Raw genomic sequence first — 14,860 nt, 5'->3', positions numbered from 1 at the left:
TCATATTTATGGGAACGAAATAGCTTGTGTGAACACGCACATCAAAGATGTGAATGTTTAGAACACAATGGACCATTTGGAAACATAAATGTAAATGTGCAAGGTTAAATTTAAATACTTGGCTGCTTCCAGACTATTGTCTCATTGAACTCAGTATTTTAGAATCAGCAGCGTGCAAATCCACTTTGCTTAGATGTAAGTCAGCATCAAGAGCCCTGCCAGCACCAGTAGTAGACTAGCCAGTTGTAAAAGTTTTCTCCACAAAGTTGGGGTGGGTTCATTTTTTTTTTATATCCGTGTGTGGAATTAAAATTTATTGGATTTCTTTATTCTAATTTTTTTTAGTCTGAGAAATTATTATGCCTGTTGTTTTAACCCTTTACTTGATAGAGAGTATAGAGCTCTAAAATATTTGGACCCATATATTGACTTTTAATTCATTTAACTTTTTTTCCCTCTTCTAGAAACTTGGCCTCCTAGCCCTTATCAATGAAGAAAGCCATTTTCCTCAAGCCACAGACAGCACCTTATTGGAGAAGTTACACAATCAACATGCTGTATGTCAAGACCTGCCATTTCTTAATTATGTCTGGATAGTGAAGCTGCAGATTAAGATGACATACGAGATAGTTCAGTGCTGCGGGCCCCAGTGTGCCTCCCACATTTAAATTTTTTCCCTTGAAACCAGTGGAGCTCTTCTTCGATTGCTAAAACAACATTAAAATAAGCCAGAAGGATAGATTTGGGACTAATTCATGAGTTTAGAATTTTATATTTTTGACCTACTGTAATGATACAGATAAATGGGACATGGTTTTTATTAAGTGGCATCATCTACTGTGTCTGATATATGACTGGTTTTGAATTTGTTGTCACTGCTTGTTGTATTTTGGTTTTCTCTGGAAGTCAGTGGAAATCATTAAGTAAAAGTAGGCATTTGTATTTTTTTTTTTTAATTAGAATAACCACTTTTACGTGAAGCCCAGAGTTGCAGTCAACAATTTTGGAGTGAAACACTACGCTGGAGAGGTGACTTCTTAATTCAGATCCTTCTTGAAAATTCGCCCATTTGGTATTTACTGATACAATAATTTCAGAAGCCAATCGCAAATCTATTGAAATGGCTTCTTTTCGTGGGTCTACCTTTAAAGAGAGATGCTGATGAGCTGAAATTACTCTTTTGATCAATTCTACCGTGTCACACATACTTTTTTAAAACCAGGTGCAGTATGATGTCCGGGGCATCTTGGAGAAGAACAGAGATACCTTTAGAGATGATCTTCTCAACTTGCTAAGGGAAAGTCGGTAAGTCAGTCTCTTAGCAAGCTCAGTAACATTTGTGCAAATACTTTTAATTCACAAATACAGAAAAAATTAATAGGGAAGCAACTTAATCTGTTATCATCTTCCCTGGGCAATATTTCATCAGTAAGATAACCAAGAGATATAAAATATACAAATCACAATAACTGCCATTTAATGAAATCCTATAAGAACAGTAAATCCACGGATTAGATACTATATAATCTTGTTACTTGGATGAGGAAACCGAGGCTTGAGGCAGTTAAATGACTTGCCCAAGATCCTACTGGTTTTGGTCTGGTCTGCTTGGCAAGAACCTAAGATCTTAACCATTGTGACTCCCGTTATTCATGGGAGGCTTAGAGCTGTAGTTAAGTTGACTTCAGCTGTGGGTTTGTAGGACCCCTCTCTCTCTAACTCAGCGGTTCTCAACCTGTGGGTCACGACCCAGGCGGGGGTCAAACGACCAAAACACAGGGGTCGCCTAAAGCCATCGGAAAATACATATTTATTATACAATACATTTTAAAATAAAATATGTATTTTCCGATGGCTTTAGGCGACCCCTGTGTTTTGGTCGTTCGACCCCCGCGACCCACAGGTTGAGAACCGCTGCTCTAACTAGTGTAGAGATCGTCAAGAAAAATAATGTCCAGGCTCTGGCTAGATAGCTCAATTGGTTAGAGCAGGGGTCCCCAAACTTTTTACACAGGGGGAAAGTTCACTGTCCCTCAGACCATTGTAGGGCCGGACTATAAAAAAACTATGAACAAATCCCTATGCACACTGCACATATCTTATTTTAAATTAAAAAAAAACAAAACGGGCCTGACCTGTGGTGGTGCAGTGGATAAAGCATCGACCTGGAAATGCCGAGGTCACCGGTTTGAAACCCTGGGCTTGCCTGATCAAGGCACATATGGGAATTGATGCTTCCTGCTCCTCCCCCTTCTTTCTCTCCCCCCACTCTCTCCTTTCTAAAATGAATAAATAAAAAATAAAAAAAAATTAAAAAAAAAACAAAAAAACAAAACGGGAACAAATACAGTATTTAAAATAAAGAACAAGTAAATTTAAGTCAACAAACTGACCAGTATTTCAACGGGAACTATGGGCCTGCTTTTGGCTAATGAGATGGTCAATGTCCGGTTCCATATTTGTCACTGCTAGCTGTAACAAGTGATATGACATGCTTCTGGAGCTGTGACGCGTGCGTCCTGTGTCACCGGAAGTAGTACTGTATGTGAGCGACGCCGCGCTTTGCATCTGCCTCCTGTGCTCCTCTCACTGACCACCAGTGAAAGAGGTGCCCCTTCCGGAAGTGTGATGGGGGCCGGATAAATGGCCTCAGGGGGCCGCATGTTGCTCTAGGTCCATAGTTTAGGGACCCCTGGGTTAGAGCAGTGGTTGACAAACTGAAACAAATATCAACAGTAAAACAATTGAAATTTCTTTTGAGAGCCAAATTTTTTAAACTTAAACTATATAGGTAGGTACATTCCTTATCAAAGTAGTGCCCACACGTGGTATTTTGTGGAAGAGCTGCATGTGGCTTGCGAGCCGGAGTTTGCCAACCAGGGTGTTAGAGCATTGTCCGGATGCGCAGAGGATGCTGTTTTAATCCTCAATCAGGGCATATATAAGAACAAATCAATATTTTTCTTTCTACCTCTCTCTCCCCACCCTTTCTCTATGAAATCAATAAATAAAGCCAGACCTGTGGTGGCACAGTGTATAGAGCATTGATCTGGAATGCTGAGGTTGCCGATTTGAAACCCTGGGCTTCCTTGGTCAAGGCACATACCAAAAGCAACTACTAGAAGTTGGTGCTTCCCACTCTGCTCTTCCCCCACTCTCCCCCCCCTCTTTCTATCTCTCAAATCAATAAACAAAATCTTTAAAAAAAACAGGTATTAATTCAGCTAAAATTATAAATGTATTACACATTCATTTATTCAATCATGAATTGTAAATTCACACCACGAAATCACCAGTTGACTAGTTTAGCTATTTGCATACATGAAACCGGGGGGGCTGTGTGAAAGTGAGAGAAACAATCCTGACTGACAGTGTTCAAACCCATGTCAGGTCCAGAGTAACTCTATACCAGAAACACGTTTTTAATACCTAAGAAAAAAGAAAGTAGCACTATTACTTAAAGTTGTAGTACTTATAGGAACGTCAAGGCCACCCTGTCACTTAGATAGCTATTAACTGGGGGAAGGGAGCCCACCCAAAGTGTCAGCTTTGGAGCTCAGAAGCGGAAGAGCTCCATCTTCAGATGTGTTTCGCTCTATTCAGTTTCCCTGCTTAGAAACATTGTTGGTCATTTGTACTTTTAGATGAGGTTTCGGGCCTGTGGAAATGGCAGTGTTTTAAAAACTTACCATAGCATGTTGTCTGTCAAAGCAGCTTCTTAGTTATTAGGTATGGAGTGGTACATTTAAATAAAAGCAGCGTCTTGGTGTTAAATAGAAGCATTTTGCGGTAGTGATAGGCTCTCCGGCGTGGAGATCAGGCCGATGGCCTTACACTGTCACACATCAAGTGGTTTTGTGATTGGAGCAAAGGGCTTTCTGCTTCAGCCCCAGGTCCCTCTCTGCCAACCGAGGGGCTTGGGCTGTTTGCTCACTGTGCTCTTTCACCTCTGACATCTCTGACATTTTAATGGAACCAAAGCTTTTCGCCATAGCGCACCAAGCACTGTTGGAGAACTTCAGAGAGCGAGCGTGAACGAGCACCCTGGGACAGAATTGAAAAAGGGTTGGGGTCAAGTGAGAAGTGACAGGGAAGCACTGCTATTCCCATCTGGGGGTGGTGTGGATGCCCAGACACTGTCTTCACCTTTCCTGGTCTCAGTGAAGCCACCAAGCCACCCCCTCCTTTACAGCCCATAATATCTTTTATACAAAGAAAATAAAGTTATTGAGAAGACTTTTACTTTATTAGTAGTATCTATACAACTTTTTAGTAACAGTAACAGCTACCAACATCAGCACCCTGCCAAGCATCCTACTCAGCCTTTTGAGTACATTTTCTCAATTCATTCTCACCCCCAGACTTGTGGGATAAAATTTTAAACTGCCCCCATTTTCTAGATGGAAATACTGAGGCCTGAAGAGAGGCAAGCATCCAGCCTGATTCACACAGTCAGGAAGTGGTGGAAGCCGGATTTGAACCCCAGTCTGCCTCACTCCAGAGTTGGCACTTTTCTATCTGTTAACTAACTGATTGGCTATTGCACCACTGTGAGATAAGCAAGACAAGTACGTCCCTTCTACGGGCAGGGAAATCAAGGCTGCAGAAGCTTAGGGCGTGCTCTGGAGAGCACAGCATCCCTAAATGGCGAGCCACCCAGGCCGGCCGTCTGTCACTTTCACCGCAATCCACTTTTCTTCTGCAAGACTATATATAGTGCTCTATAAGCAATTTTTTTTCAATGCCCAGAGCTCTTTGGCAGTGGTGGGTTTGAAATCTTTGGGAGCTCTTCCAGGCTTCCGTGTGCTATTGTTAGTGGGAAAGTGCATTGTAATTACAGTAATCCAGCACCTAATAATTGGGTGTGTGCCCCTCAAAGTCCTCTGCTCTTTGCTTGCACAGGTTCGACTTCATCTATGACCTATTTGAACATGTTTCAAGCCGCAATAACCAGGATACTTTGAAATGCGGAAGCAAGCACCGGCGGCCCACGGTCAGCTCGCAGTTCAAGGTTAGTTTCTGCTGCCGGGTTCAATGAGTCCATCGTTATTGTGATTGAAGAACTGAAAGGAGGAATAAGATACACCTTTTTTCCTGAGCCAGATGAAAACATGTAGATTTGTTGTTGTTGTTAAAAATAAATAGCTGCTTATTCTAAGATTATGAAATAGCAGTTCTTAAGAATTGCCGTGTGGGCCTGTGGTTGGCCCTGTGGGATCACTCTGGTTTGTGTCCAGGTGATCCTGGGAAAATAGTGTCCATTTCTTCCCCTGCCTGGACTTTTGTATTTTTCTTAGGTATGTCTACAATATCATAACTAGGAATAATAACCAAGTGCATATTTAAGTAAAATCAATGTCAGTTACCTTGTCAAGGATGTTCAGAATTCACGGAAATAAGGATAGTTTTTATGTACATTTTAAATAGTAAGCATTTTATGTAGTTTTGAGGTAAAGCGTATGACGACCATTTTTCTGACTTAACCCTAATATAAAGGGAAATGGAGGCTCATCAGTCAGCAGACGTTTATTAAAGTCCACCTTCCATGGGGCTGTCATTTACTCTAGTTTAGAGACACCTCGCGGGAGGCTGAGTGTGGTCTGTTGTGCCGTGTGGTTGGCAATGTGCCAGATATATCCAACGTGGCCGACAGTGCTGGGTACCATGATCACATGAAGGGCAGATAGGATATAATAATAATCACTACTATTTATTATATAAACTTATTATATAATAAGTGCCAGTCGTTGGGCCAATCACTTTATATGCATTACCTTGTTCAATTCTCTCATAATCTTAAAAGGACATATATTGTCCCCATTTTATAGATGAGAAAACTGAAGTTTAGAGAAATGGAGACCCATGCAATCAGTCCCTCTGAGGACTGAGCAGGGTTTGAATTAAGCCTGTATCTGCCTGACTTTTCCTCTCCCAGTGGAGTTTTATTTATCTAGGTTGGTACCGTCTAGAGTTGTGTTGGAAGGCCTTGTGGGTGTTTGGGAATTAAATTGGACTAGGAATCAAGGAAATGAAAAAGAGTGGGTGGGTCTCAGGTGGAGAACAGGAGCGAGAGGAGGATTCCTGAGACGGGAATGTAATGAGTCCTGTCCCTGGAGGGTTGTGAATAGACACGAGCCAGCTGACCAGGCACCGTATATGAGCTTAAATTCCTACCAGTATGTGAAGGGCCATGGATGCCAGGACATTTTGTCATCTGTGAAAAACCCTAAAGCTTTCTAAGCAGAGAAGCAGCTTTCCTCAGAGAAACTGTAAGAAAGAAAAAGAGAGATGGAGGGGGGAAAACCAATGGATGGAAGGAGACTTGAAAAGACATATCAACCAACCATCATACGTGAACGTTGTGTGCAGTTTGATTTCAAAGAGCAAAGCATTTGAAAATGGTGAAATTTGTGAAAGTTGAAGATTTTAATATGAAACTTGAGACAATTGTACTTTTTAATGTTAACATTAAGGAATTCGTGCTAAATCTTTTTAGGATGATGATATGGATATGGTTATCCATATATATATTTTTAAAGTGATTATCCTTTAATAGTGCATGTTGAAATATTGAAGGATGAAATAAAACTGTTTCAGATTTGCTTTTTTACAAGGAGGGTTGGGCATAATGTGTACTAAGACAGGGATCAGATGAAATGAGATTAGCCATGAACTGAAGCAATGATGAGTATTCATTACACACTGTCTGCTTTGGTAAACGTTAAAAATTCACAATAAAATACTTAAAAAAAAGGAAAAGAAAAGAAAGCAGTATATTACAGGAGATTGATCTGCCTGGTGATTTGAAGGTTAAGAGTGGAGGTTGTAGGTCAAAGACCAGTGGCATCCTGGTGGAGGCTGTCAATTTGATGAGCATAATGAGTTAGGAGGAATAACTCCAGTGGAGAGTGCGTACTTCTCAGATTTTCCTTGCTAGCCATTGAAAGAGCCTGTGCTCTTTTGTGGGTTGGTTAACAGAATAGCTTTTCTTTTTTTCTTTTTTAATGGTACTATTTCAAGGAAGTGACAAATTCTGAATACTGTATTGTGAAATAATTTCAGTGACAGTGAATTGTAATATCTGTGCTTTATCTTATATAAGAATGACAAAATTAAAAATAAAATGATTATTAGTCCTGTGATTTTTACTGGGTTTTTAAAATTTGTTTCTGATCAGTGCCAAAGGTGCTGAGAAATGTAAGGAATGACATACTAAACGACTAAGTCAACATATATTTCTTTTCACCTCTCTGTTAGGACTCCCTGCATTCCTTGATGGCAACGCTAAGCTCCTCTAATCCGTTCTTTGTCCGCTGTGTCAAGCCAAACACGCAGAAGGTAAGAGCTAGGACAGTTTTGGACAGAGAGCCCATCTTTAAGGACACTGCCTTATGCTGGTTCCTCACAGATTTGGCTTCTCCATACTCCTTTTTTTTTTATAGATGGTTGGAGATGTAGATAGTATTAGTACACCCTAACATTACTGAATGGAAAAATTCCCTTTTCTCTTAGGCCTCTTGGTCTGCTTTACAATGATGCCGCTAAGCTTTAGTGAAATCTAGTCGAAAAGAAACCTTTTGAAAGCCTTCGTTTTTTTTTTTTTTTAAGCATTTAATGTGAAATTCGTGGATAAGCTTCTATTTTCAAAGAAATAGTGTATTTTTGTGATTGATTTTTCTGTTTGTTTTAGTTTTCTTTGGCTTTGTTGTTAAACATGATGAAGTGTCTGTATTCTGTGTGTGGAGGGGTTGAGATTCTATTTATTGATTTTCATGGGAGAGGAAGAGCAGGAAGCATTAACTCCTTGTAGTTGCTTCTATATATGTGCCTTAACCGGGCAAGCCTGGGGTTTCCAACCGGAGACCTCAGCGTTCTAGGTTGGTGCTTTTTCCACTGTGCCACCACAGGTCTGGCTGCATTCCGTGTTTTAAGGACTTTAGATTGTTGTAACTGATTTGAAAACTCCTGAAAGCTTTTGTCATTGTGAGTTTTTATATCTAGGCTCCAGGATTTTAGCTTTTGAGTGCCATATCCTAATCAGAAACAATGTGGATTTTAAAAAGGAAAAGCTATTTAAGAAAAGAAAATTTAGTGCTAGATATAGATGCAGTTCAGGAGTCCTAGACTAATATGGGCTACTTGCCTTAGAGTGTTGATTTAAAAAAATTGAAATTATCTTGATTTGGTGAATACCAGCTCTTAGTAATCCCCCTGAAGAGAGGAAGACCCCTACAAGATAGTAATAATGTCAAGGGCCTCTCATGTTAAAATACTGATGTCATCCTAAGTACTAAGATAAGGAGTCTGACCGGAACTGGGACTTGTGGTACGCTCTGATAACAAGGCTGAGGCTAGATCTTACATTTAAATTGTGTCTCAGTTGCTTTCGACTTAGTATTTCAGTGAATCCTGATTTATAGTTTACAGATGTTTACTTATAAGAGCCATAGATTGAAGTCTCTGTTTTTCAGAAGGCTTAAAAGTGCATGTTCTTTTAACCTGTTCAGTTTGTTACGTCACTGTGAGGTATGATGGTGAGAATTGGGCACGTGTGGCCCGAGGTGGTCGAGACTGGTCTGACGTAGAAGATCTGTGATGACTCAGTTTAATGTGCATCTGTTCTCATAGTTTAGTAACTCATCTTTCCTCCACTTTTCAAATTTATATTTCATTAGTTAAGGTTACCACAAAAATGACAACATAGATACATAGCTTTTTTGATATTATACGGGAAATTAATAGTGAAGACATACACCATGTTTTGTCTGGTTTGTGTTTCATTTTATAATCCCAATAGGCAGTATTTACAAGACAGTATATATGGGCTTTGCCTTTGGGGTCTACACTCAACAGGAGCTGGTGAACATCTGTCAGTGTTTCTTCTCTGTGTTTTCTTAAACAGAGATGATGCTACCATATTTCATCCTTAAACATGCATGTTTTTTCCCAAGTTAAGGTCTTGGAGATTAGGATGGATTTATAGCTTTTGGCAAGCCATAGTTTAATGGGAGCTCTTTCTCGTTCCTAGCTGTATAGAGCATAATTGTGCAGTGTTCCAGCAACTGGTATCTCAGACTCAATGAATTATAAGGATAGAAATTCCTTTAATTGTAATAGCTTTTGAAATTAGGCCCTCTTGAATTCAAAACTATTTAGCAGCCAGGATAGTGGAGAAATTACTCTCTTTTTAATGTTTATTTTTTCTTGCTGAGATTTGAATCTGCCTAATTGCTTTGGTTTCTGCATTTTTAAAAAATGATCTGGCCCAAATGCGTATTTCATTTCCCGTATTTCTGGTCATATTGTCTCACAACCCTTTTCTCCCCCTGCCCCGGGGCAGGCACTGAGTCACAGCACACCCCAAGATGGTCTGTAAAGACTGAAAGAAATGCCTCGGTAACATTTTAAAGGCACCCAGACATAATAAATTATGACTCGCTCAGCCTTCATTTGATTCCTTTGAAAATATTGGAGTGTTCCTGGTTATTATGTTACATGACTGACATGTATGTCAACAGCCTTCATTTGGAGTTTCTCATGAAAATGCTTTTGTCAAAAGATAGATGCTTCTAGAAATTTCATGGGGAAAGTCTTGCCCCAGGGAGGGGGGATGTGTATGTCTGGCATGGAGGGATGAGGCCATGTCTCCCCTCACTTCACACCAGAGCATGAAGGAGCTTGAGAACGTTTATTGAAACACATGCAGTTTTTTTTTTTTCTTTTTTTTTTCTGAAGTTGGAAACGGGGAGGCAGTCAGACAGACTCCTGCATGCACCCGACCGGGATCAACCCGGCACGCCCACCAGGGGGCGATGCTCTGCCCATCCGGGGCATCGCTCTGTTGCGACCAGAGCCACTCTAGCGCCTGAGGCAGAGGCCACAGAGCCATCCCCAGCGCCCAGGCAAACTTTGCTCCAATGGAGCCTTGGCTGTGGGAGGGGAAGAGAGAGACAGAGAGGAAGGAGAGGGGGCGGGGTGGAGAAGCAGATGGGCGCCTCTCCTGTGTGCCCTGGTCAGGAATCGAACCCGGGACTTCCGCACGCCAGGCCGACGCTCTACCACTGAGCCAACCGGCCAGGGCCTTTTTTTTTTAATTTTTAATTTTATTTTATTTATTCATTTTAGAGAGGAAAGGGAGAGAGAGAGAAGGGGGGGAGGAGCTGTAAGCATCAACTCCCATATGTGCCTTGACCAGGCAAGCTCAGGGTTTCGAAACGGAGACCTCAGCATTTCCAGGTCGGCGCTTTATCCACTGCACCACCACAGGTCAGGCCCACATGCAGTTATTTTGTGCATCATTATGAAACACGGATGTTGGGTTTTGGTAGATTCTACAGGTGGTTTTTCTTTGAGGGGTATTTATTTATTTGGGAGGGTAGGACTCTGTGACAGGAAAGGGATAAGAACAGCAGCTCTAAAGTCTGTGGCCCAGAGAACTGCTGCCTTAGAAAAAGCCAGATCACTGCTTTGTGCTTTTAGGAGCATGCTCAGCCTACCCAAGACTTACAGGCGGGCCAGCACGTCCGAGCACACACACAGCTGCGGGCCCTGGGCTGTTGGGATAGGCTGCCTTCCCTTCCAGGCAACTGTGCCAGTGCAGAATGGGCCTTGGGCCTCAAGTACCTAGAGCTCCTTATGGGGTATTATGGGGTTTTTGTATATATTTTTCTTTGAAAATACATGTGCATGCAGGGAGATTGTAACTGAAATGCTGGAACAATGATGTCAGTTTATAGTTATAGTACTATGTGGACTTATTTCTTTTTGCAAACAACTTGTACCTGATACTGTATATTGTAAAACAGACACTGTACTAGTGTCCTTCTAAGTCCTCCTGGTGCTAAGTTATAAAGTGAATTTAGGGCAAAAGCATATTTCTTGCTCCAGTCCTTGGTCTTAGTCCATTGACCGATATAATCCTCCACTCAACACAGAATTTTCAGTTTACAAAGAGCAGACTTCTCCATTAGATGATTTTTAGTTCGTGCTGTAGCCGGTTAGCCTTTTCCTTTTGTACTTCTTAGGCAGTAGTAGTTTCTGGCTGAGTGGCCAAAGAGCCCAGGACATTTCTCTGGTGAAGGAAACCTGCTTTGCCTCTTCAGCATTTCTCCCCCAGGGAGTCTCAGGGCCATGATCTTTCTCCTCGTGCCTAGTATTTTGCAAATAAGTCCTAGTCAGAAAAGTCTGTCATTAACATTCCTCAGAAAACCCCCGAGGAGGTGCAGGACAGAAACTGAGAAGGGATAGGACTGATGTGAATCAGGAAAACTTCCCCGGATGTGAGGACTGGCTCTGTCTGCCCGGCTGTCCGTGGTTCCCAGTCCCGCAGGCATGGGAGGCCGGGCCCCCCGGGGTAGGGAGCAGGGGCAGCCCCTGCCCCACTGGGAGCTCCCTGTCCTCACTGGGCCTTCTGCAGGGTTGATCAGGGAGCACTCCGGTTCTCAAGGGGACACATCATTGATTCCAGTATCCTTAAAGATTGTCAGGACTTCTCTTGAGTCACCTGAGTAGCCCTGGGCAGCCAGCTGGCAGAGGAAGGCTTCTGCAGTCATCTTTGCTGGAAACTGGGCCACCAAGGAAGAGAATGGTTTGGCCCTTATCTTGAAGCACCGTTTCTGTGAGACGTGAGGATGCCAACGGTCTCGCACAGAAGTCTTTTAGAAACGTCAGAGGGCTCCAGCACGGTGCCAACCTGTGACTGTCTTTCTTGCTGCTAATATTCACATCGAATCAGGTCCCTTGTCCAGACAGCACCCTGGACAGTCTGCGGCCACACATGAAGTGAGAACAATGCGCACACATTATGGTAACATGAGCCTTTTGTTTGCGGAGGCATAAGGATTTGAAGACTGAATTAAATGAATCGGTCACATTTAATCCTCAGGGCTCATATTTGTGTGAACCACCTGCTGCCTGCCATTTGTGTTGAGGCCATTTTTTGGGGGTTGTGTGTGTGTGTGTGTGTGTGTGTTTTGCCTTAAACAAAGACCAAACATTTCTGAAAATGTTCTGATGATAATGTGGCATATAAACTATCTTGAATTTTTTGTCCGATTTTATTCTTCCTCTATCATTGTTCCTCTCGCTTTTTGGGGGTTCTTTTTTTTACTTTTCCAAAGTGAGAGAAGTGGGGGGTGGCAGACAGATGGACTCCTGCATGCACCTGACCAGAATCCACCCGACATGCCCACCAGGGGGCGATGCTCTGCCCATCTGGAGCATTGCTTTGCTGCAACTGGAGACATTCTAGCACCTGAGGTAGAGGCCATGGAGCCGTCCTTAACGCCCGCCCGGGACAACTTTGCTCCAATGGAGCTTTGGCTGCAGGAGGGGAAGAGAGACAGAGAGAAAGGAGAGGGGGAAGGGTGGAAAGCAGATGGGCGCTTCTCCTGTGTGCCCTGGCTGGGAATCAAACCCAGGACTTCCACATGCTGGGCCAACGCTCTACCACTGAGCCAACCAACCAGGGTCGTCCCTCTCATTTTATTCATCTTATTTCTCGTTACCTTACTGAATTTTATTCCAGCAACTCTTTACTTTTCATTTTAAGCTTTGGTCTCTCTACCCTCGTCCAATTTTTTGAATACAGGAGTCCCTAGATACAGCACACTGTGACCAGCACAACTTTGCAGGACCTGCCTTGTGCTTCCTCATGTCTTGCTGCCAGCTGTCATATGTGCTCAGTAAATGTTGGCTCGAACTGCTCCTAAGAGGACACTGGGGAGATGCTCATGATATATGAGGGCTTAACTTTGCCAAAGATAAACTTTTACATGCTGGCTTTAATCCTATTGCACAGGTCCTGTTCTAATTAATTTATTTTATTTCTGGTGTGTTTTTCACTTCTGGGTTATCTTTGATTTGTGTAGTTGGAAGAGACCAGGGACGTTTCTATAGGTCAGTATCAGAGTAAGATTTATTTTTTGACAGAGGCAGAGAGAGAGAGAAAGGGACAGATAGCGACAGACAGAGAGGAAGGGAAAGGGTTAAGAACCATCAATTCTTTGTTGCAGCTCCTTAGTTGTTCATTGATTGCTTTCTCATATGTGCCTTGAGTGGAGGGGTGGGGCTACAGCAGAGTGAGTGACCCCTTGCTCAAGCCAGCAACCTTGGGCTTCAAGCCAGCGACCTTTGGGCTCAACCCAGTTACCATGGGGTCATGTCTATGATCCCACGCTCAAGCCAACGAAACCGCGCTCAAGTTGGATGAGTCCACGCTCAAGCCAGCGATCTCGGGGTTTTGAACCTGGGTCCTCCATGTCCCAACCTGACGCTCTATGCACTGCGCCACCACCTGGTCAGTCAGAGTAATATTCTTAATATGAAGCAATCTTTCTATGTTAATGTGGTACTTCTGGTCTACCTCTCACAGCTGCCCCCTCCTCAGCAAGCCCTCCTGGGGTTCAAAGCCTTTTGGAACAGCCAAGCACAGCACCAGAGGCTCATTCACAAACACCCCTTCAAGTTGAGTCTGGTATTTCAAATATAAAAACTCAGATATTTAAAGGGAATCTACCAGGGCCTTTGTTACCTGCCATGATTGGATAAGAAAGTCTGGGGTGTGAATCAGTCAGATAAAAAGGGTTTAAACTGCTAGATTAAGCATTAGATTTTATCCTTTTGATTGAACTTTCTGGAATTTGTATATCAGTCTCTTCAAGTGTTATCTGTTACCATAATTATTGACTCTAAGAATCCCATGGTGTTAAAATATACCATTATTTACACATCACTGTGGAAGTGAGAGTCCTCTGCCTGGTCAGCCAGGGCAGGGTGCTTTGCAAGAGTATGAAAGGAAGGTGTGGGGAAGGGGGAAGTCTTCATTTTCTCTTTTCTGGTTCTTTTGGCTGGCTGAATAATCAAATCAAGAGGAGAGAGATTGACAAGAGAAAATCAAATTTTATATTGTATCTATAGGAACCCCCCAACCCCCGCCCAGTACCTGAGAGAGTCAGAGACCCCCACATTCAGGAGAGGTACAGAGAGAGAAAGGGGGATTGAATGTATGACATGCTGAGCTAGGGAGCAGGTACCATGCCTTGGGGGCCTCAAAAGGTCATTGCAGGATGATAAAAAGAGCAGACCTTTTGTAAGCAGAAGTTTGCCCTGCCCTGGAGAGAGGTAATTCAAGTTCTTCTAGATAGTTAAGGGGAATGAGGAGAAATTTCTCCTGACCTGAAGCTTGAATTGCCTTGAGCTCAAAGTAATCTGTATACAACAGAGCCACAACTGCCTAGCTCCTTCCAGACCTCCCACAGGGGTCATTCCACCACTGCAAATAATTGCTTCACTAATAACACAGTTATACCTTGCCACTGTTTCCATGCCTTTTGGCAGATAAAAAACTATCCAGTTTCACGGATAAAACTGTAGTACACTATTTTGATGACATTTAAAGGACAGCTGGATTCAGTGGGAGTAATATGCCCAGAATTTGCTAATTTAGAATGGAAAGCTGTGATGAAATTCATACACACCCAAGTACCAAATTACGTTGTAATGGCCCTGGGGATGCCAGCGAGTCATAGACACATCCCAGTTTCATGCACATGGAGATGGGAACATATATGTATTTAAGAATTGATGAGCCCTGGCCGGTTGGCCAATGGTAGAGCTTCGGTCCAGCGTGTGGGATGTCCCGTGTTCCATTCCCAGTCAGGGCACACAAGAGAAGCACCCATCTGCTTCTCCACTCCTCCCCCTCTCACTTCTCTGTTTCTCTCTCTTTGTCTTCTCCTCCCGTCCTGCAGCTATGGCTTGACTGGAGTGAGTTGGTCCAGGCACTGAGAACGGCTCCATGGCCTCCACCTCGGGTGCTAAAATAATGGCTGTGTTTACAATGGAGCAAGGACCTCAGATA

At 42.8% G+C, this 14,860-nt stretch overlaps 1 protein-coding gene across 2 annotated transcripts in view; it reads left to right on the top strand.

Annotated features, from left to right (window-relative positions):
- The window catches only part of MYO10 (myosin X), a 219,954-nt gene that overhangs the window by 132,624 nt on the left and 72,470 nt on the right, over positions 1-14,860 (top strand). For both annotated transcript variants that reach the window (XM_066243997.1, XM_066244007.1), the window contains exons 14-18: positions 465-557; positions 961-1,029; positions 1,223-1,305; positions 4,903-5,011; positions 7,258-7,338. In XM_066243997.1, coding sequence (XP_066100094.1) covers positions 465-557; positions 961-1,029; positions 1,223-1,305; positions 4,903-5,011; positions 7,258-7,338 — 435 coding nt within the window. The remainder of the gene's footprint in view (positions 1-464; positions 558-960; positions 1,030-1,222; positions 1,306-4,902; positions 5,012-7,257; positions 7,339-14,860) is intronic.

Source organism: Saccopteryx bilineata, chromosome 1 (genome assembly GCF_036850765.1).
Source record: "Saccopteryx bilineata isolate mSacBil1 chromosome 1, mSacBil1_pri_phased_curated, whole genome shotgun sequence".
NCBI lineage: Eukaryota > Metazoa > Chordata > Mammalia > Chiroptera > Emballonuridae > Saccopteryx > Saccopteryx bilineata.
The sequence above is the reverse complement of the archived record's forward strand: the minus strand, read 5'-3'. Positions and strand labels throughout refer to the sequence as shown.